At 43.0% G+C, this 22,996-nt stretch overlaps 1 protein-coding gene across 1 annotated transcript in view; it reads left to right on the top strand.

Moving 5' to 3' along the window:
- The window catches only part of MTREX (Mtr4 exosome RNA helicase), a 1,888,266-nt gene that overhangs the window by 62,087 nt on the left and 1,803,183 nt on the right, over positions 1-22,996 (top strand). The window contains exon 2 of the mRNA XM_044063928.1: positions 22,010-22,147. Coding sequence (XP_043919863.1) covers positions 22,010-22,147 — 138 coding nt within the window. The remainder of the gene's footprint in view (positions 1-22,009; positions 22,148-22,996) is intronic.

Raw genomic sequence — 22,996 nt, 5'->3', positions numbered from 1 at the left:
GTATCATTGTTTTTACATTAGAGACTGCTTCATCTAAAATAACATGAACGTTTGCATATTAGCAACAGAAAGAGACAGCTGCATTACAGGAAAACTTTCCATATCAAAAATAACACTTCAGCAATGATGTTTGTATCACATGGACTGTTGCTTCTCAAAAATAATATGGATTTTTGCATATCAGCACTTTGGAAAGAGATGGTTGCATCACAGGGGCTCTTTATTTTGAAAATAGCGTTTTAGCAATGAAAAAAGGAGACATTGGAACCACAGGGAGAGTTTTATCTTAAATATGATTTTGTCATAACAAATGAGAAAAATAACATGAGCTTTGCATGATTAAATTAGCTTTGCATGACATTTGCTTCCAAAATAACATGAGCATTGCATTACAGGGACTTTCCATATATCAAAAGTAACAGTGTTTAAGGTATATAAAGTACACAATGCTTGTTTATCATTCAGTGACATTTTTACTGAGAGTGCATCAGTATCATCATCTGTCTAGCTCTGTTATAATAAGAATTGAAATAGCTCTGAAAGAATTAACTGTTTGGCAAGAATTTGTTCAGAGACCAATAAAGTATAACAGATACAGTAGTACAGAGTTTGTCTGGTCACTTTTGGGCATTTTCTACATTTCTTCAATGATTTTACAGTAGTCTTTAAGTAGCTTCAGGAACTTATGACCAGCTTTAAAGGTCTTTTAATGTAACAAAAAAAATCATTGGAGCTGTCAACCCCGTTTGGGCATTTAAAGAATCTCAGCCCCTTTGGGACCATACCCAGCTCAATACAATGTGAAAAATATTTGTTTTCCATGTCTAAACTTTATTTCTTTAGTAGTCTGCCCACATTGTTACACATGTCCAGCTCTGTACTGTTAATAGGTTTTCAGAATATGAAAAAGGACTCAATTTAGTATTTAATACTGAAGCTATGTCGGCATAAGCCTTAGTTTTAGAAACCGCTTCAAAGCTTTTACCTTGTTCGGCAGAATGTGTTAGTTTACCACCGTCTCAGCCTCATCATCTGAGCTGGACCAGACCGGAATGGTATTCACCTTCTCCAGAATTAATAGTTGCAAAGTCTGCAGAATATCTTCATAATATTCAATGGTGAAGCCAGAACATTCTGTCCACCTTCACCTGGTGTAGGATGAATGCTGACATCCATCAACGATAAAATGATGATCATAATAATCTAAAAAAAATTAAAAAAAAAAAAACTTGTTCATTGTTCCAGCATTACACAGAAAAGATGGGGCATGTACAAGTGTGGGAACTGTAACGTATGTAGGTACATTTCTGAAGGTCCTTTAGTTAATTTAGAACATTTGCCTTGTACTTTGAGAGTTTCAGGGCATTTCAGTTGTAAAAGTGAAGGAGTTGTATACATTGGTATGTGTGCATATTGTAGTGCATTTTATATGACTACAAGAGCCTTATGCACTAGAATAAAGGAACATTATTACAATATTAGAAAACAAGACAAATGCTTTTTATAAGCATACTGTCACCTGTCCCATGTACATTTTTTTTTTCTGTGCTGGAGCAAGGGAGTCATGATTTTAGGGGTGGCAATTTCAAAACCAATCTTTAACAAAAGCAGGCTTTATGGCAAATCTGATTAAATTCAGAGAAAAAACCTGGTATAAATGATGCTGTTAACATTAAATGTTTTTTGAAACACTGTAGAGTCTCGAGTCTCTAAGGAAATAACTTCCTGAGCTTTGAAATTGTATTGATTTAATTGTGTAAATGTTTAAGTGGAAAGATGTTTATTGGTGCAGAGGCATTTTTAAACTTTTATTTAAAAGTACATTTTATTCTGAAGAAGTTTGGTTTTGAAAGCATGGATTAAAAGTTTCGTTACGCTAATATCATGTGGATTTCACTTTTTTCTTCTGCATCCTCCAGTGTGGTTTTTATTTCCATTTGTATCTTTACTTTATTTCCATATTTCTCTGTTTTTATATGGACTTTTTCATAGAATTTCCAAAATATTTCCAATACCTCTACAGGATCTCGTTACTTTCTTGTTATAGGCTCCCTAATCTTGGCAGCAGCCCTTTCTACATTCTTTATTTTGCCTGAGTTGTGCTAGTGTTATCAAAAAAAGTTGCTTAACGGCATCCTTTCTAAATGTGTGCATATTATCAAGGTAATCCCTTTTTTTTTTTTTTTTTTTTTTTCTGCTTGGCATTCTGCATTTGATTCTCTTCTTGTTCTGTGAGATTCCCACTGTTCTTTAATGCTGTCAGTCCCTCTAAATAATTCTTGTTACTTCATAACCGTAGCTCCCATTCTTTTATTTGCACCATATGTTTAAACTCCATCTTAATTTTATCCCACTCCCTACGTATATTTTCAGAAGAAATTTGTATCCTCTTGAATAGCTTCTGAATCTCCACTACTCGTTCCTTAAATTCCTCTTTTCAACAGATAGGTGGGAAAGCGCCAGTGTCTCGTTTAATTCGTTACCCTCTGTTTTTATTTTAGTTATTATTGGTGCACGGTCTGAAATAGTTATTGGGTGCGTATGAAGACTTTCAATTAAATGCACAATGTTCCTGTGAAATCTAAATTCTGTCTAACCTAGCCCAGTTTTTATATCCTGGGGAATATGTAAGGAGTGTTGAAGGAATTTTTAACTGGTTATTCTGCTCTTCAGTAACTTGAACTAAAAGCTAGTGCTGGCTGAATTTTGTTATTTGCTAGTAATTACAGGTGTGGGGGTAGCCACATTCTTTGATTTCCTGTCCTTGCATATTTAAACTGGTGCATGTGAAATAATTCCTGCTTTAAAACTTCAGCTTGGCAAGCTAAGAACTTGGTTATATTCAACTGGACGTATAAGAGAATTTAAGTACCTTTTTATGCACTTTTTTTTAAAAAATACAGTATTTAAATTGATTTAAACTGTGTATGAAGGAGTGTTGAAGGAATTTTTAACTGGTTATTCTGCTCTTCAGTTATTCCCACCCACCCTGTTTTTGTTTTGGTGTTAATCTTAGTGGCATTGAAACTGCCCGCCTCAGCCTGCCTCTGGGCCCATCTCATTTGCTCACTCAACTGAGTGCAGTGAGATCATATTCTGATTTCAGGCACTCCTACTGTGTACAAAGAGAGCATCTGGGAAATAGAAAAAAAAAAAAAATTAAGCTTATTTCCTGCCTTTCTTGTTAAGTGGTACAGACTATTTGTAGGCTTCTGAGCCCCCAAGCCCTTCTGTGTTTGAGGGAAGCCTTCTAGCTTGTTTTTTTCTTGTAACTAGCCAGTTTTCTAGTTTCAGCACTCAAATCTGTTTCTTTGATCTCAGCACTTGTTCAGAAAAAAAAAAAAAAAAAAAAAAATTCATCTGCTTTTACTGTACTTGTGTTTTACCTACTTCTTTTTACTTTTGCATCATCTTAAAATACTCAATTGTATTTATTACTGCTTGGTGTAACTCATTCTAAGCCTTTTGGTTTAAACACTTGGGCTTCGGACCAGTTAGTTGTTTTGCACTGAGAGGGTTTGTGGTCTGCACTGTTGTGGCAGAACAGGTAGCTTACATCCTTCTAGGTTGAGAACTGCTGATTGAGGGCTCAGTGTCTGTTATTCTAAAAGTGTATTAATTCTGGTTTAAGCACTTGGGCTTTCAAGCCAGTTATTTTACATTTAAGAGGGTTCGTGGTCTGCACTCTTGTGGGAGGAGAGGCTGGACTCTGCCCTTCTGAGCTGGGAATTTCTGGTTAAAGGCTTATAGTGCATGCATATCTGAACTGTTTCTTACTGAAGTTGGTGCGCCTTGTTTGCTGTGGCATAGACTGGATTCGGGCCTACTGGATCTAGCTTTGTTTGTGTAACTTGAGCACTAATCCAGACATTCTCTAAAGTATTCAATGGTATTTATTACTGCTTGGTTGTAACTTGATTAAAGTGTAGCTATCATTCAAGTCTTTTGGATTAAGCACTTGGGCTTCAGACCAGTTTTACATTAGGAAGGTTTGTGGCAAGCACTGTGGTGGCAGGACAGGTAGCTTTCATCCTTCTAAGTTGGGAACTGCTGATTGAGAGCCCAGTGTCCAAGTGTATTAGTTCTGGTTTAGGCACTTGGGCTTCAGGCCAGTTATTTTACATTAAGAAGGTTCGTGGTCTGCACTCTTGTGGGAGAAGAGGCTGGACTCTGCCCTTCTGAGCTGGGAATTTTCTGGTTAAAGGTTTATAGTGCCTGAGTATTTGAACTGTATCTTACTGAAATTGGTTCACCTTGTTTGCTCTAGCATAGACTAGATCCAGGCCTACTGAATCTAGCTTTGTTTATATGCTTGTTGTTTGTTTGCTTGTTATTTCCCTGGAAGCTAATTCCACCTAATACGCAACTTCTCAGCGCTTCTGTGGATCACTAGTGATATCTGCATTGCTTACTGTACTTATTTCCTTGTTTCACTTGAAAGAAAGTTACTGTTTGTCGTTTTTGCATTTAGTTACTTGTAACACATTGCACTCAAGTTACCTGGCACTTGCTCACTAAAGCAATTATATAAGTCAGCACTAAAAATTAAAAGCACTACACCCTCACTCCCCACTGGCCCTTGTTTTCAATTAAGGATTTCCCAATATTATTCCAGCATGTCCAAAGGTCAGTTGTCAATCTCCTCTCCGGTCCAGCTGGTGAATCTGGGAATCTTGAGGCAATGTTATAACTGCCTCATGTACACAGACAACCCTCTCCTCCTCCCACATAACACAAATACTTGTAGAGATGCAGCTATTTAGCCAAACTGGAGGCTGAGCTCTCTCAACTCAGGACTGGCAAGACCAGACAGGAGGAGAAGGCAACTACACACACCACAAAACCAGCCTCACATAATGCTACCACTCCACTGAATCAAACACATAAACACACAAAGACATACTCGGAGGCTCTGAGTAAAATTTACCTAAACAGCAGAGGCCTCCAAAGCAGACACCCAAACAACTGCTACCTCAAGACACCCCACAAGCAACACATAAACCACAAAAGCAGTGTGCAAAGCAGTCACAGCCCTTAAGGCCAAATACAACACCAAACATACTTGTCATAGGTGACTCCATAGTCAGACACACTGGCGTCCCACTCACCAGGCTGAACAAGGAGAGGGTCACAGTAAGCTGCCTATCGGGTGCTAGAATCCGCCACATAACACAAGCACTTCGGGTCACTCCACGGCAAGTACAAATATGACACAGTCATTGTCCATGCTGGTGTGAACGACCTGAGACATACCTCCCTGGACTACATGAAAAGAGACATAGAGGAGCTCTCTGATTATGTAGCCCAGGCAGGTATGACCCTAACCCTGAGCAGTATCCTTCCTTCACCAAGAATGATGCCACAATATAGAGACAAGATGATCAGCTTTAACAATTGGCTTAATGTCTGGTGTCATTCAAAGGGGATCCAGTGTCTGTCTGCCTGGGATGACATGCTTGACAAGCCACGCTGCTTCGCAAGGGACGGCTTGCACCTGTCACCCTGGGATTCCGGATATTGGCTAAGGCTCTTGCCACCCCATAGTGCCTTTTTAGGCAAGGCTCAAATTCTAAACCTACCACCCTAGAAAACAAAAATGGGAAGAAATTGAGGGTAATGCTGCTCAATGCCAGAAGTCTAAATCTCAAAATGCACGCACTCGAGGCCCTTCTCAGTATGGAGAACATCGATGTCTGTGCTGTAACTGAAACCTGGTTCAAGGCTCCTGAGAGCACCCGGCACTATTAGGTTTTACCTCATATCATGCGTTCCGCCCCAAAACCCGGACCACTCCACAAAAGGAGGGGTGTATCCATATTCATAAAGGATACTCACACCTCCAGGTTGGTGGCAACGCATGAAGCTTGGAAACCATCCAGGTGCAACTAACCATAGGCAAAACTGCTCTACAAATTGTAGCATGCTACAGGCCACCCTCTCAAACTCAGGAACCCCACACAGCCTTCCTGAAGACACTGGAGGGTATAAATGTATCTCCAAACACCATCATATTGGGTGACTTCAACTACCCGAATATAGACTGGGAACATTACTCAAGCCCTAACTTTCTAGCCCAACGGTTCCTGGAGTTCATAAATTCAAATGCCATGGAACAGCTAGTCACTGTTCCCACGAGAGGAGAAAATATACTAGATCTCATTGTCACAAACATGGGGACAAAATGCTCCACACCGAAGTATATCCCTCATTGGTGAGATCTGATCATAAACTAATCTCACTGGAAATCCACATCCCGCCCCACCCCAAACAAAAAAGACCATAGTGAAGAACTTCTCTAAAGCAAACTTCACACTACTCAAGGCTGGTGTGGTATCCTTCAAGGCCCCTGAGTCAGAGGAAACCACAACCCAAGCTGGAAGCCCTTACAAATGCCTTCTATGAACACCTCCAGGACTGCATGGATCAGGCAATCCCAAATAAAACCAAGACTCTTTCCACAAAGGGCAAACGTCCAGTCTGGTGGACCCCAGCCATTAACAAACTTTACAATAAGAGGAGAAAGCTATTACATGATAGAACAAAATCCATAAAAGGGAAGTCACCCTGATCATTATTAGTAAAAAATACGAGCACTCATAAAATCAACTAAGGCCAATTTTGAGAGAAAAATTGCCATGGATTCAAAGGACAATCATAAGGCCTTTTTCAGCTATGTTAAGAACCTGGGTGGAAACTCACAGATATGCTCAGAATTAGTCCAAAATGATACAAAAATCACTGAACCCACAGACATTGCCAACATACTGGCAGACAGGTTCAGTGCAAACTTCACCCCTCTCCCCTAAAGGAGAGATAACTATCCCAGCCGAGTGTAGCCTCCCGGACATCTCAAATGCGCAGGTGAAAGCTGCTCTCTCTAAAGCTAAAAACACAGCATCAATGGGACCGGATGGTGTCCCCGGCTGTGTGCTACATGAGCTAAATGAGGAATTAAACCCGCACATAAGGCAGCTGTTTAATCTCAGCCTTACCACAGGATACGTGCCCAAGGACTGGCGTACGGCAACTGTGGTCCCACTCCACAAAGGTGGCGCCTCACGGACCCTGGTAATTACCGCCCCATAAGCTTAACAAGTCTAGTCTGCAAAGCTATGGAGAGGATCATAATGGAGCTCATAAACAAAGATATAGGGGACTTGCAGACATTGGACCCGACCCAGTTTGGCTTTGTCAAGGGAAGATCATGCCTTTTGAACTTGGTCGACTTCTTGAAATAGTCACCAAGGCCATTGATGAGGGAAAGGCAGTCCATACAGCCTACCTTGACCTTGCAAAGGCTTTCGACACAATACCCCACTCGGGTATTGTAGAAAAACTTACCAGCTTAAATGTAAACCCATATGTCACAAGATGGGTTGCAAACTGGCTTAAGGACAGAACCCACAGGGTTAGAGTTGCTGGCGCTGTGTCAGACTCCAAGCCGGTCACAAGTGGTGTCCCACAGGGCTCGGTCCTTGGCCCCTATTGTTTGGCATCTACTTCTCAGAAGTACAGGCCAACATGGGAGGACTTTGGCTGACAAAGTTTGCAGATGACTGCAAACTGGGCCATAGTGGAAAGTGCATCGGACACGGATATCCTTCAGAAGGGACTCACGGAAACAGATAGCTGGTGCCAGAGCCATGGCCTGAAGTTAAATGCCACAAAATGTATAGTCATACCCTTCGGGAAAAACAAGGTAACCCCAAGCTACCATATAGGTGGCAATCCACTAAGCACAGAAGAGGTTATCAGGGACCTGGGGACCCAGGTTGACAGTGGCCTTTCTTTTGACACTCACATTGCTAAAGTGGTTAGAAAGACCTTCTACATTGCCCACCTGATCATGAAGGGATTCACATCCAGATCTAGTGAGGTCATTGTTCCCCTGTACTCTTCACTTATCAGACCAATGATCGAGTACAATGCCCCATTCGGGATGTATCTCACCCGACATCTGCAGCAATTGGAGAGACCCCAAAAGTTCCTCACCAAAAGGATAAAGGGACTCCAAAATCTGTCATATGCTGCCAGATTGAAGAAACTCCAGCTCTATTCAGTCGCATACCGTCTGCTCAGAGGTGACATGTGCCTGACATACAAGGCCATGTCCAACCCGGAATTAATGGACATGCTCCACCTCAAAAAATCCAAATCCACCAAAACCACTAGAGCAAGCGACTTAAACCTTAGCACGGATATAAATAGGACGTGCTGGAGGGATAGATTTATCACTCAGAGACTCCCTATGCTGTGGAATAAAATCCCGGTCCATGTGAGGCAGAGCACCTCGCTGACTCTGTTCAAGAGAAATCTAGACCTGTGGATGGGAGATCGTAGGTTTACCCCGGGAATCATCTCTGGGTCACTGCTGGACAGAGGCATAACAAACTAATGGGCACAGTATTTTTTCATATAAGGGGTGGCGTAAGCCACAATAATTTGGGCTAGGCTTATAAATGCCTTAGGGCAGATAGCCTAGTATAAACCTATAAACCTATAAACCTATAAATTCATTCTAAAGTTCTATTACTGAATTCACCTATTCCATGCTAAATATTTTAATACATTTCTTCAAAAATGTACCTTGTTCACTGTTGCAAATCAAATTCCAGTCCCCACATAAAAGTAACATTTCTTGCTGAAAACTGATTATTTCTCCCATAATTTTCTTAAATTCCATTCTAGCATTTTTTTTTAGATGAAATATAAATGCATGCCAGTGTAGTCCTCCTCCCTTGCCAGTAGCCCCTTAGCCTTATCTTTTTTAATCATCATCTATCACTATTGGAGCACCTCTTGCAATTTTAATACAAGTACTTCTCTTATCCTTTGTCCCAAGTATTCTGTGGAATAACCAACCTTTCTTTATCAACTTCACATGTTCGGTTCTTTCCAGTTGTGCCTCCTGTAACAGAGCTGTACATTTTTAATATAGATCACTACTTCCTTTTTTTGTATTCATCTGTGGGACTATTGAGATTTAAAGACGCAACTTTTTAATGCAATGATACTTTCTGTAATTCTTATGTACTCATTTTTTGAATGTCTAGTTCTAGCTTTTACGTTTTACATGCATACACTGGCAGGTTGAAATTTTAGACGGGCGTTTCTTGTCATCCATTTGAGCCTGTGTCATATGTTAACAAAACTTTTTTGTTTTATTGAAAGCCCTCAAAAAACACTACACTCCTAAAACCTATTAACGTAATACTAACACACACAAGTATGTACATCTGCAAATGTTGAAGTTTTACCCTCCTAAAAGGAACAAATGTCCCAAACTGACAGCCACACTCAAACACTTGATTAACTTCCAAGAGAAGTTATCCATGCTACGATGCATAGTGCAGCCTGTGCTTCTAAGTGTTAACTGGTTTTGTGTTGTCTTTATAGCTTTCCCAGCTGGGAAAAGCCCTGAATACTTTTGGAGAATATTTCCTAAACAGTTTCTTGACGCCCCCCCCCCCAAGTCAGTCACTCTCCACTAACTGGTTTCTCGTTATCAGATAGTTTTCATGAAGACATGAGGACCAGGTACAGAGCTACTATTAAGTATACATTCATTTGCTTGAAAAAAGCCTCTATTTATTTGTTTTTCATTTACTTGCTTTAAAACTGGTTACTAAACCAATCTAAGGTCCTTTTAACCCAGTCATTCAGCCATGCAAGAATGAGAAAAAGTATGTTAACTTATTTAGCTTTAGTCATGCTGTTTTACCCAGGCTTTTTACATTGCAGTGCCTACGTTTCTTAAAACTGAACAAGAAGAAAGAGGGGGGAGAAAGATAAGGGGCTAAGCAGCAGCACCTGTTTACATTCCCCATTGCACTCATAAATAACTGAATTTTTACTTTATAGCATGCAAAGAAAAGCACAAGCCACAAAAAATAGTACTATTAAGGAAAAAATTTAATTTACTTAGTTTCTCTCCCCAAAATATATTTTTTGAGCATTTAATGACCTGAAGTAGGGGATATGCTAGAGTCCCAAGTCCAACAAATTCTGCAAGTCCAATATTTTCAGATTTTCTTGTTTGTGTTCTATTTCACAAATATAATTTATTGCATTGAAATAGCACATTGATACTGGCTTTATTACGGTTAGTCTCCATCTCCCAAATCCTGTCTCTGCTTCATTTCAAACATACTGTCAATTCTTCTAGTCAGCTCTCGTGCTCCCTTCATTCTCTCCAAAAATCTTCCTCTGAAATATTGGAAAAGGTTTCACAGATAAGTTTGTCTATGGTCTTTATTACCAGAAGAAGCAGAATTTCCTGTTTCACAGCTCACTTTTTGTTGGACAAGCATTTGCATTTCCTCTTTACCATGTACTTCATCAAAAAATGATTTTGTCCCTTCAGGGAAGAACACCTTTAAGACAGCTGGGTACAACAGTTTGAATCTCATACCTGCATCGCACCATTTACCAAATAAAGGAATACATTTACTCTTCTGCCTGGTGGACATTTCCTGAATAGTGGAATAAATGTACTCTTCTGCCTGGTGTACAATGAGTAATCATTCTTCACAAACACTCTGCTGACTCCCAGATTAAGTACTTAGTCCTCCTCTGCCACAGTTTTGTCAGAATCAACTCCTGCTGGTAGTACTTCATCTTTACTGTTTAAAGGTCTAGGTTGCTTTCTGATAGCTAGGTTTGGAGCATACACATGGTGCCCTTTCAGCCAACATTGCCTGCTTTGTAATATCAGTCCAGTTGCTTATTTGTGCTTTCATAAAATGAATGCAGTCTGTTCCTTCTAGCTTCTCTGGTATAGCTGAAATTGTCTGGGCTTTCCTACTAGCTTTCCTCTGATTCTATTTTTTGAAGAGTCTCTTCCTGAGTAGTCTCCTGTTCAGCCTGCCTTTTCTTCATTTCAGCCTGTGAGTTTTGTAGCTTTATCACCTCATCTGAATGTGTTTAGTCTTCCATTTTCCACCCTTTTGTTTGTGTTGATATACTCCATCAGTGTTTTGTTTTAACTAGGTATGTGTGCAGTTGTCTTATTACTGGAAGTAATCTCTGGAGGTTGTCTTGCTTGTTGCTGAACAGCTGCATAATTTTTCCCAGTCAGTGTTTTCTTCCTCGCTTTTTGCACCTGATTTTTTTTTCCAGGTCTTCTGTATTTCTCTCTTCCTTGCATCTAGGCAGTGCACTTATCAGCCAGTTGTTGAAATTTACCCATCAACATAAGTTTACTGGCCTCTGCTGAGTTTCTGTTGTGTCACGGTAGAGCTGGAATTAAGCTGTTACTTAATGTGCAGCCATCCTGTAAGTCTGGAGCTAACTGCTTGGTGCTACTTTGGATAAGTTTAGAACACTGCTGGGTGTTCCGAACGTAAATAAAAAATCATGGTTGATTGGATTAGCCATGATAGTAGCTTTTAGTTCCTTACTGATATTTCCCACATTAAAGACTGCATTAATTTTAGATCTGTTATATGAACCTTTTAAGCTGGTGAACCACTAAAGTAGTGACTTAAGCTTCCTATTGTGTTTGGCTTTAATAAGGTAGTGAGGTGTAGGCAGATATAACAAAAATTGATTTCAGGGTTTTAGAGGTTTTGAAAGAGAAGGTTACAGGACTATGGTCAGACTTCTTCAGGGATAAAGAAGCTAAATCAGTGATGCATGTAGTATTTATTAGTTAGGACCTGGTCAAGAATTGATCTTGATGTTGTTCTAAGAAATTTGTTTAATCTGTGGGCATGCTTGACCCCCCCCCCGATTATATGTGCTCAGTTTTATTGAGGAGTATCTGAAATTTCCCTTTATAAAGGTGTTTTTTATTTATTTATTTATTTTTTTTTTTTGTTTGTTTTTTTGGTTTTTTTTTTTTTTGGTTTTGTTTTTTTTTTTTTTGGGGTTTTGTTTTTTTTGGGTGGTGTTTTTTTTTTTTTGCAATCAATAGTTAAATTTGGGAATCGGGGGACATGCACTGTGTGCTATAGAAGGTTTTGTAGTAAGTTAAGATTGTGGGTCTCCGGAAATCCATCTAGAGATTATGTCCTTAAATATCAAAAAGTTTAGTGGTGGTGGGTGGGGGGCATTTTCACTAGCCCCGGAAGGAATGCTGTCTGTAAAAATGAAGTAAAACAAAGCAACTCCACAAAACAGCAACTGCTCATTGTCCCTCGGTCAAGCCCTCTAATGAAGTAGTATGTACAGTTAATCAATTTAATCCTTTCAGTGATTTAACACAGGATTCAGCATATTTAATTAGGGGGTTAATTGATAGATTTTATGACCGAGGGACAACGAGCAGTTGCTGTTTATAGGAATGCTGTCTTTAATTTGAAGCCAAGTCTATGCAACCACACGTATGTATGTGGTTTATTTACAAGAGATCCCCAAGAATAGGCAGTTTGAGACTTCTGGTTTCAGGGAGAGCCAGCTTGATGTGGTCTGATGAAGGCTGCAGATGGCTACATTAGTAAAGAAGGTATTATGCTAGCAAAGGCTTTAGCCAGTATATGGAAGCCATGGGACAAGATACAGGCTATTAATGGCAAAACAAGTTGGACTGTTGGTCATCTCATCACATGTTGCATACTGGAACTCTACTCAAATGATACCAACTCCATAGTTGGTTGTTTAAGTGAGTTGTCTCTTTATTTTATTGTATTTTTGTAGGTATCATTCCATGTGAAGGAAGAAATCCACTCTGGGCTAGTGTTTTCCCCACATTGAACAAAAAATTGTTGAAATCCAACAAATTCCCTCATGTCCCTCAGGGAATGTGTGCCCTAAGCATTCACATCAATTTGGGCTAACAGCAGGTCAGATTTGTCCAGTGCAATAGGCTTGAGAGTCCTTGAGATGTCCCAGATCCTGGTACTATAAAGGCAAAAACGTAACCTTGTATTTGTCTGTCCTTGTAATTGAGTAGTCGGTGTGCCTGATTTAAATCACCAATTACTAAAGCATTATTGTTTTCAGTCCTGGAATTTGAGGTGTTGTATGGTTCATCTCTTAGTGACTCTGTGTCTGGGCACTGTGCTGATGGTGGTGGTCTCGAGCACTGTAGTAGCTGTCCTGTTTAATTATGATCTACCTACTCTTGTTTTAAGGGGTACTTATCAAAATTTTCAGCCTTTTTATCACCATCCCTGCTGTGAAGCTGTTTCTGAAACACACCCTGCTCCCAAACTTTATTTTTCCCCCTTCTTTCCAGACATGCCAGTTCTTTTCTAAAATTATTTTGGTAGTTTCCTCCTTGGCCTGAAAGATCTTGGAACTCTAGGTCTGGATGTGTAGAGACCCTTACTGTTTTTTCATATGGTGAAGGTGGCACTCTGAGCCAGCCTTCCTTTATTGCCTAAGTTAGACTTGGATCTGTCCCTGAATCATTTTATTCAGCTCCCCATTTTGCATCCCAGCAATCAGCTTTGCAGTCTGTGTATCTTTGTTTCCTCCATTCCTGCGAAGTAGGGTACACCAGTATCCAAACAGCCTCTCTTAAAATGGCAAACTCAAAATGACTTTTCCTCTTGTTTGTCTGGGGCACAGTCAACAAGACAATGGCCACCCTTACATCCTTCAAGAATGTCAATCTTGAAGTCTTTGTGGCACTCCTACTTAACTCATTATAGCAGAGTGATGCCTCCAGGTCTTTCGTCAATTACATCCTACTGACTCTGTCGAATAGTACTTGTTTGTATTTGCATCAGTAATGCCAAAACCAAGCTGCATACAAAGTATTAAGATTTCATCATTAAAGCTTACACAATGGCCAGTTCAACAGTATTGATAGTTGACCTCTTAGTGCAGATAAAGATATTAATTGTTTATATAATGTCATGCTTTTTCTAATTATCTCAACAACCAAGTAACACAGACTGTATAAGTTAGCCTCATGAAAGCTCTTTGCTGGATGAACAAAATGCTGTTGATACTATGTGCATTACCTGACTGGTTGCTGAAATTTTAATTTGTTGACAAAATATTACAAATTGACTAGTTGCCCCGTTTAGTGTGTCTTAAAATTTAGTTTAAGACCTAGAGCCTAATGAGTGCTATGGCTATAAAAGTAGTCTGTAGTGAAGAATTTGCCTTTTACACTTTTTTAGTAACCCCTGTGGTTCTGGAGATATGAGCATTTGTTTGAAATGTGAAGGCAGAATCACAATCTGAAGTAGTTAACTTCATTTGTGCATCAACCTATGGGTTATCTGATCCATATCAGATCCGAGCCGGCAGTTTCCAACAGCTGAGATCCGAGCTCCAAGCTCCTCCCCCTACCCATACCCCCCTGCCATCCCTTACTGACCTCAGATCTAGTTTGCCGCGGTTGCACCAGCAGCTTGATCTCGAGCTTCCAGGGCCTTCGAGCGTATATTCTGTGAGAAAATCCTTTCTTTTTTTTTTTTTGGATAGCTAAAGTTGTGGGTGCATTGTTTTGAGTGTGTGTTTGTTAAACTTATTGTTAGTGTACCCTTTTTGTATTACCCCCCCCCTGTTTCGTGTGAGCTTTAGGGTGTGTGTGGCTTTGGGGCATAGTGAGTGTGTTTTTAGCTTACGATGGCAGAGGCCCCCAAAACTTTTTTTTTCTAAATGTACAGAGTGTGGCCATAAGCTCTTCCCAGCAGATGGCCACACTGTGCGTTTTATGCCTTGGGGTTGAACACCTGTCATCTGGCTGCACTATTTGTGCAGCGTTCAACCCCAGGGCTCTCAAGGACCTGAGGTCGAAGCTGATTCTGGTGGGACTTCTGCACCCAGACTCGGCTGCGTCCTCTGGTCCCCCCGTGGTTCCTGCGGCAACTTCCCTTGGCGGGACTCTACCTCCCTCCTTGGGCCAAGAGGGATAGAGAAGCGCAAGGAGAAGCATCACAAGCGGCGGGCCGAAGCCTCTGCATCGGCTCGCCAGCCAAGCGGGCTTCTCCCCCCGAGACCTCCAAGCCTTCTCCTTTTCAGTTCCTTTCACCCTGCTTCTTGCTGGGGCCGGAGGAGGAGGAGACCTGGTCTCCTTCGAGGTCATCGAGGCGGCACTCCCGTCCCGCCTCGGTGGCCTCCTCTAGGTGCACTAGAAGTTTAACTGATGCAGACTTGGACCGGATGATGCGAAGGTTCCTCCAGGCCCAACGACAGATGGGAGTGCTCCTGCCCCCCCCCCCTCCGGGGGGGAGCTCGACCCCATGTTTTTTCCCCGATTGCTCCTTCCCCGACCCGCTTCCCGGGTTCGGGGTCTTCGGAGCAGACTAGCGTTGGAGCCGGGGGACTGTCGGCGCGGATAGTAGTGCTTCGGCACCGATGGCACCCTCGAGTCTGTCGGGTCCCTTTTCTACAGATTCGAGTGCTCTGAGCAGAGAGCTGAGCTTCGAATCTGAGACTGTTAGTATGCCTTCGGCTCCGTTCAGGTCTGAGCATACTGGGCCCTCGGATCCGATCATCTTGGCGCTGATCCGCGCTTCGGATCCGAGGGAGGGTCTGCTCTCTGATCCTAGCAGCTCTCCTTCGGCCTTCGACGTGGTGGAGAGGGTTCTGTCGAGGGACTCCAGGCCCCCAGCCCTAGCTATGGCCCCACCCTGCACTCCCTCTCAGATGGGCCCGACTTCCATCACCCGGCCCCAGGGACAGCCTGCTCTTACGTCCCAGATCGTTCCTTTGTTGGAACAGGATGTGGTTGATAAGGCTTCCTCAGACAGCCCCCCCGAGGAAGTCCCCCACAAACGCAAGTGCAAAAGGAGGCACTTGGACTCCCCTGAGTCCTTGACAGAGGACACTGACTTGGAGGAAGGGGAAGGCTCCCCAAGATCACCCCCCAAAGACTTCTCATTTGGAGACATCATGGAGATGCTCAGGATTAGAGGGGGGTGGTCTGCCCCAAAGCCTACCTTGGATGAGCCCGTGTTTCTGGAGGCGAAGCAGGCCCATCTACTTGTCCCCTCTAGCCGACCTCCTGGTAGACCTGATCACTACCAGGGCATGGAAGAGGCCGGACAGAATTCATAGCCCCCCCCTTGGACAGGTCACATTGGAGTAAGGGGACCCCCCCGTAGATGCCATGTTGGTGGCGGCTGCCACTAAAAGGGAACTAGCCCAGGAGCGTCCCACGGTCCACTCTCCTGACAAGGAGTCTCGAGCGATGGACCACTTGGGGAAGTGTGTGTTTGCTTCAGCCACCTTCTCTGTAAGGTCGCTGAACTATATGGCACACGTCATATGACTCCAGCGGGACCTTATCAAAGAGTACGCTGGTTCGCCCCCAGAGTCCATGTCGGCAGAGGACAAACAAGTTCACTCTCAGGTCTTTTTCCAATACCTCACTGCGGTTACTATCCCATGCTACGGAGGGAGCCGCTAGAGCTAGCGGAGCGGGTGTCGTCCTAAAGCGACAGGCGTGGCTCCACCACTGTGATTTCGCAGAACCCTTTAAGGCGTCATTCGCTAATGCCCAATTTGATCATTCTGCCCTCTTTGGCAAGGTCCAGAGCAAGAAAGACGGAAAGACGCTGTCTGCCGTCGGAGTCTGCTTCTCTGCTCCCCAAAGGTCCTTCTCCTAGAACCAAAAGGGACAGAGGAAGATGTGGTTCCGGAAGTCTCAGCGGTCCAGTTTCGCTCAAGAACCCCGTCCTTCAGGGGCAGAGAAGGACAGGGTGGACGCCGCCCTAGAGGCAGAGTGGGCCCGAAAAACTTTGGGTCCAGAGAACCTTTCTCTGATCGGCCCACGCAGCAACCCTGAGGGGTTACCAGACTGCTCCACTCTGGAGGCAGTCGGGGGCCATTTCTCGAAGCACCTAGCAACTTGGGAGTCCATCACAATAGACCGCTGGGTGCTTCGGATTATATCCAGAGGCTACGAGATTCTGTTTCTCCATCCCCCTCTCTGATCCAGATCCCTCCCCGATGTCCCACCCAATCAAAGGGAGGCCGCAGCCATGGAAATTCAGCGGCTGCTAGAAAAGGGAGTGATCCAGCACATCCCCCCCCCCCCCCCAGACCAGTACGAATCAGGCTTTTACTCCAGGTTCTTCTTGGTTCCAAAAAAGACGGGGGACTTAAGACCAATCCTCGACCTTTCTCTCTTGATCCTAGCGGTAACCTAAGAAAAGTTCTGGATGGTCACCCTTCAATCCATTCTCCCCCTCTTGCAGGAGAATGACTGGATGTGCTCCATAGACCTCAAGGACGCGCACTACCACATCTTGATGGACTGACTGTCCAGGAGGTTTCTCCACTTCAGGCTAGGAGCCAGCCATTACCAATTCTGGACCTCCCCTTTGGTCTCACCACAGCGGCCCACCTGAGACTCCAGGGAATTCAGGTCTTTCCATACCTGGACGACTGGCTCCTGACCGCCCTCAAGGCCATCTACTCTGCACGACCAGGAATTATTTTCTTCACCTAGCTCCCTGGCTGGGGATCACGATCAATGTGGGAAAATCTTCCCTTCTGCCACCTCGGGTCATAGACTTCATTGGAGCCAGGTTGAACACAAATCAGCTTATAGCCTTCTTGACTCCGGACCGGCTGCAATCTTTAAAACTTAATTTGCAGGCCATTCTTCATTACCCAGCCCTTCCGGCAGAATTGGTCCTGAGGGCCTTAGGCTCGATGGTGGCAACCATTAACCTTTTGCCCATGGCGCGCCTAAATATGAGAATCCTGCAATGGACCCTCCAAGTCCAATGGTCCTTCCTTCATTACCCCCTGAGCCATCCTGTTCTTCTCAGCAGGGTTTGCAGAAGACGCCTCTTGTGGTGGCTCCAATCTTCGGACCTCCAGAAGGGGTGCCCCTTTTCTATGTCCCCTCCCTTAACCACAGTGACCACGGACACCTCTTGCCTTGGGTGGGGAGGCATTGTTTGGGCAGGACCGTCCAAGGCACGTGGAACCATGTGGAGACCTCACTGCATATCAATGTCCTAGAGATGAGGGCGGTGCTGTTAGTGTTGCAAGCACTTCAGAGCCTTCTTCCCGTCTGGACAATTGCGACCCAGACGGACAACATGTCGTTCGTCTGGTATATCGACAAACAAGGGGGAACCAGGTCCTATCCAGAGTGTGGGAATGGGCGATTTCCACCAACCGTTTTCTCATAGCGACGCACATTCCGGGACTGTCCAACATCCTAGCGGACAGATTGTCGCACCATCCTATCGCTGTACGAGTGGTCTCTGAATCTCAAGGTAGCAAAGCTGATTTTCTCCAAATGGGGTCAACCTCATTGCGATCTTTTCGCTTCTCTCAAAAACAAAGTGCAACGACTACTTCGCTCTAATTCCCTCACCCGGGGAATCTCAGAGATGCTCTGGTGCATGTTTGGCCACCCGGTCTACTTATGCTTACTCTCCACTTCCCCTGATGCTTAAGTTTCGCAGAAAGCCAGACTGTTGGGGAGCAGAATAATCCTCATAGCCCCATTCTGGCCTAGTCAGGCGTGGTTCCCATATCTATAGTCTCATCTGGTGAATCCTCCCTGGATTCTAGATCCCATTCCTGATCTGATTTCTCACCCATTCGGCCTGCCGGCCCGGAACCTGAACAGTCTCAAGCTCACAGCTTGGTTGATCCAGTTCCACTGTTAGCTAGGACTCCCTGTATCTCTTCCCCGGTCAAAGCCATCCAAGTAGCTGCTCACAAGCCGTCTACTAGAAGGGGTTATAATAGCAAATGGAAATGTTTTTCTATCTGGGCGGAGCACAAGAACTTGGACCCCTTTACAGCTCATTGCCAGCAATATTAGACTTCCTATCCGGGTTATTTGACCAAGGTGCTAGCTCCTCCACAGTCAAAGTACAATTGGCAGCTGTCTCTCATTACCATGTTGGATGTGATCTGGGTCCTTTGACCTCGTCCAGATTGTGCAAGGCCTTCTTAAAAGGCACCTTCTTACTAAGACCCCCGGTGAAGGATTTGGTCCCTCCTTGGGATTTAGCACTGGTACTCCAGGCTTTAACAACTTTTCCCTTTGAGCTTGCAGCTTCAGTGGATCTCAAATTCTTATCCTGGAAAACAGCTTTTCTTGCCATTACTTTGGCAAGAAGTGTTTTGGAACTTCAAGCCCTTTGCGCCAAGCCACCGTACTTGACTTTCCACAAAGATAGAGTATCCCTCAGGACCTATCCCTCCTTTCTGCCCAGAATTGCATCAGAATCTAACATCAACCAGTCTATTAACTTACCAGTCTTCTTTCCCAATTATCAGAATAAGGGCGAGTACAAGTTGCATTCCTTAGGTGTACACAGACAACTACGATTCTATTTACACAGGACAGCTAGTCATAGGGAATCAGACCAGCTGTTTGTATCCTTTGCTAAACGTAGTCTGGGGAAACCTGTTTCGAAAGTCACACTGTCCAGGTGGATTTCCCAGTGTATTCTTCTGGCTTATGAGAGTGCTGGCCGGCCTGCACCTCAGGGAGTCCATGCCCATTCTACTGTCTATTTCGACCTCTGCTGCTTTTCGTTCTAGAGTATATTTGGATGACATTTGCTCAGCATCCACGTGGGCTTCATCTCATACTTTTATAAACCACTGTAAGTTGGATTTTGTCTCCAGAGGGAGAGCATCCTTTGGCTCTGCAGTGCTCCAGAACATCCTTCCATGAGGACCTCCCAAGATTCAGGTAGCTGGGGACCCTGTCCCATAGGTTGATGCACAAATTAAGTTAACTACTTCAGATTAAGAAGTTATGTACTCACCATAACGTTCCATCTGAGTAGGTAAACTTCATTTCTCAGCAACCGTCCATCCCCCTGACCTACTTGGATGTTCATGGTATTTCCTGTGTCATGACTGATTGTATCCAGGTTTAACCTATAGAGGTGGTCTCTTCTATGATATTGCAGGTGTTGCTTTAGGCAAACTCTATCTGAGGTCGGTAAAGAATGGCAGGGGGTTATGGGTAGGGGGAGGAGCTTGGAGCTCTGGTCTCAGCTGTTGGAAACTGCCGGCTCGGATCCGATATGGATCCAATAACCCATAGGTTGCTGACAAATGAAGTTTACCTACTCGGATGGAACGTTATGGTGAGTACATAACTTCTTATCAAAAAGCTTAGACTTGCCTCTGCACATTGGAAGCTGCAGTGCAAACATCCTGAGCTCCATTGGGGAGAATGAGTTGTTTCCATTTGCACCTTCATCAAATGTTAAAATCTAGGCATCCAGTCATGTAATAGGAACTTCTCATTCTCCTCCCATTTTTGGGTTTTAAGGTTTGCTGAAGTCAACCAACCCAGTCTTTGGCTAGAGACCATTTTATCATGACAAATGTAGTTAATTTTATAAGAGTTACTGATCTTGAAGGAGTTCCTGTCTGTTCTTTTCCTTTCTTCTAATGTATTTTTGAATGTTGTGTAGTCTACTTTTTGAGATTATTAAAAACCTTTTTTTTTGGGTTATGTGGATGAGTATTTTTGTTTAGAGTGCTGTATTGGGGTCATGTTAAGTGATGTGCAAGTATCAATTTATATGTGTAATTTATCAAAATGGGTATTGAATTTTTTTTTCAGACATGCATGTCACTCTTAACCAGGTAATACTGGGGGTACTGGTAGGTTCATTGTTGGCTGCCCTGTTCAAAAGCAGAAATGGAGTTGGTGTGGTTTACAGTGTCTCAGATTTTCTGGTTGGAACCATCAGCAGTAAGAATTTTTTATGCCTCTTCAGGGGAATGTCATACAGCGGTTCTCTTAACTAGAGGCTGATAGCTTCCTGCACTTGAATGCCATTTATCTATGAATGTTAACAGCGATACACAAACAGAACATGGTATGATTATGATAGCCATTCACAATTGTACTTCATTGGTATGTTAGTGTAGTGGATACTGGATATCTCACAGATGACTTGAAGACGCTAGTGCTGTCGCTTCTTTCAGATAAGTTTAAACTGATCACAGAAATGTTCATCTAAGAATAAGCATGACAGAGTTGCAAGAATGTTTGAGGAATATAGTGATAGTATTAAGATAAATACCATTAGTTTGGTAAGGATAACTATTTGAAGGTGGCTGAATTTTTTTGTTAGCTCTGGTGTACAGAGCTCACTTTTACATGAGGTGTCAAAAGAGCTGTAGCATAGGGAGATCTTAACATTTTGCTTTTGTATAAAGTTGGTCAAAGAACTCGTTAACTTTTTTGTGTTGCAACAAAACTTTTTTCTTCTCACTACCACCAAGGTCTGAATTTCTAGTCCTCTGTGGTCACATCCCTTGTACTTCCATCCACCGTAGTTCCCATGTTTGAGATGTCTGCTTGGTGAAAAGTGGCCTTTCACATGAAGGCCAACCCTCCTGAAAAGTTTCCTATGGGTGCAAGCTGTCATGCTCCACTCAGCGGGGAAGTTCCAGGTGGAGAGTCTTTTCATATTGAATTGCAAGGTGGGTATTTTGATAGTCTACCATTCCCGACATTTGGGCTGACACCATGAAGTGAGCATTCAGTGGTGGTGTGATGGAAACATTCCCACTTTTGTGGAAGTGTGCCCTTCATTTTGTCCCCCCACCTGCCCTGTAGCGCTGGTTCATAACACAGCCTCTGGTATCCCCATGTGTTCTCATGACCCAACCACATAGACCCCCATCCTGTCCCTTCCCTGCAGGCCTTAATTAGGCTGCTGCCTCATTATCCCTTCCAAAAAAATAACATGTTTAGATCACTGCTTTTACTTTTGTCATTTGGGTCACAGTGGGGGCTCCATACCACTGACTATGTAAACAGTAAACATCTTTCATGGCATAGGATGATGTACCATTTTTATTTCAGATACTCTTCATGGTATTTAACATGTTTCCCTTTGAGAACAAAATTTATTTGATTTGGTAAAAGTGTTGTGGCACTGCTTACCTGAAAAGACTTGGAGGGGGGGGGCAGTGAACTATGCTACCCAGACATCCAAACTACTTTTATTTATTGCTTTTCTGATACTTATTTTATACATGGTTAAGTTTCCTTTGCATTATTTGGTTTACTTGTGCTGCTTTAGAAATCTGGTGTTGCATTTTATTTCATTTTAAGATTTTAAACAAGCTTTGCTTAAAATATTAATGCTTTATGCAGGAAAGGCAGAGATGGCAAAAGTCAAGCAGCCACAAATATTCCTCTTGGAAGCCAGAAAAGAGAAGTAGAAACTGATGGTGCAGATGATATTTTTGGGAAGAAGCAAAAATTGGAGGTGGTATCTTCAGAAGATTTCAGGTAAGGCATTTTAAAAATGCAGTGGCATACTAAAAGTATTTGGTTGTAATCGGGTACTAGTGTTTAATGTTAATGTAACAATTTGAAAGAAATGCCTGTATTTTAAGGGTGTGTTTCATTTGGGGATGGTGGCTTTGGGTAACCATGGGTTTGTATCATCCCTATTTCAAAGTGTGGGACAATTTAGGAAGGTTATCGCACCATGAAGGGTGCAGGATGTAAAATTGTAGTTGTGTTAGTACCTATGCCTTGCATTAAGCAGTCAAGACTTCACGGCAAATGTTTTTTTTTTTTTGTTTGTTTTTTTCTGACATTACCAGAGGGCATCTTATCTGTGCAGTTTCATGCTGTCCAATTAATGGTTTCTGTTCTCAAGATAATGACTACTAACCCGAGAAAAGGTTGTGCAATGCTCCAAGTTCTCTGAAGCTTTGCACCCTTTCATCTCACTGATGTGGTGACTTGCATTCTTTTCCTGCAATGGGACCAGTAGCTAAGTTGTACGCTTTTAGCCTACTGGAGCAGGTCTCTGCCTGCCATTATGTCATATTAGTAGCAGATTAGGAGTATGTCAGTACCTGGCACACAATTAGGCCATGGGCAGACCAGCCTTCAGTCTTAACAGTATTGTCCCCTTTTGAAGAGGGGGACAGTAGTTTTTTCCATTTTTAACACTCTAGTCTGTGTTTAGCTGAGGATTTGGCTGTACTACCCAGGTCTCCTCTTCTCTGTATTTCGTGATGTAGGCAATGAAGTGACTGTGCTCACTCCAGGAAGGTATGTCCTTTGGAGCAAAGCTGTATTTGAAGACGGAGTGCTTCATATTGGAGGTGGTGTCATGGAAGTTTG

Source organism: Protopterus annectens, chromosome 2.part2 (genome assembly GCF_019279795.1).
Source record: "Protopterus annectens isolate FY-2018-M chromosome 2.part2, PAN1.0, whole genome shotgun sequence".
NCBI lineage: Eukaryota > Metazoa > Chordata > Ceratodontiformes > Protopteridae > Protopterus > Protopterus annectens.
This window is presented reverse-complemented; position numbering and strand designations above follow the sequence as displayed.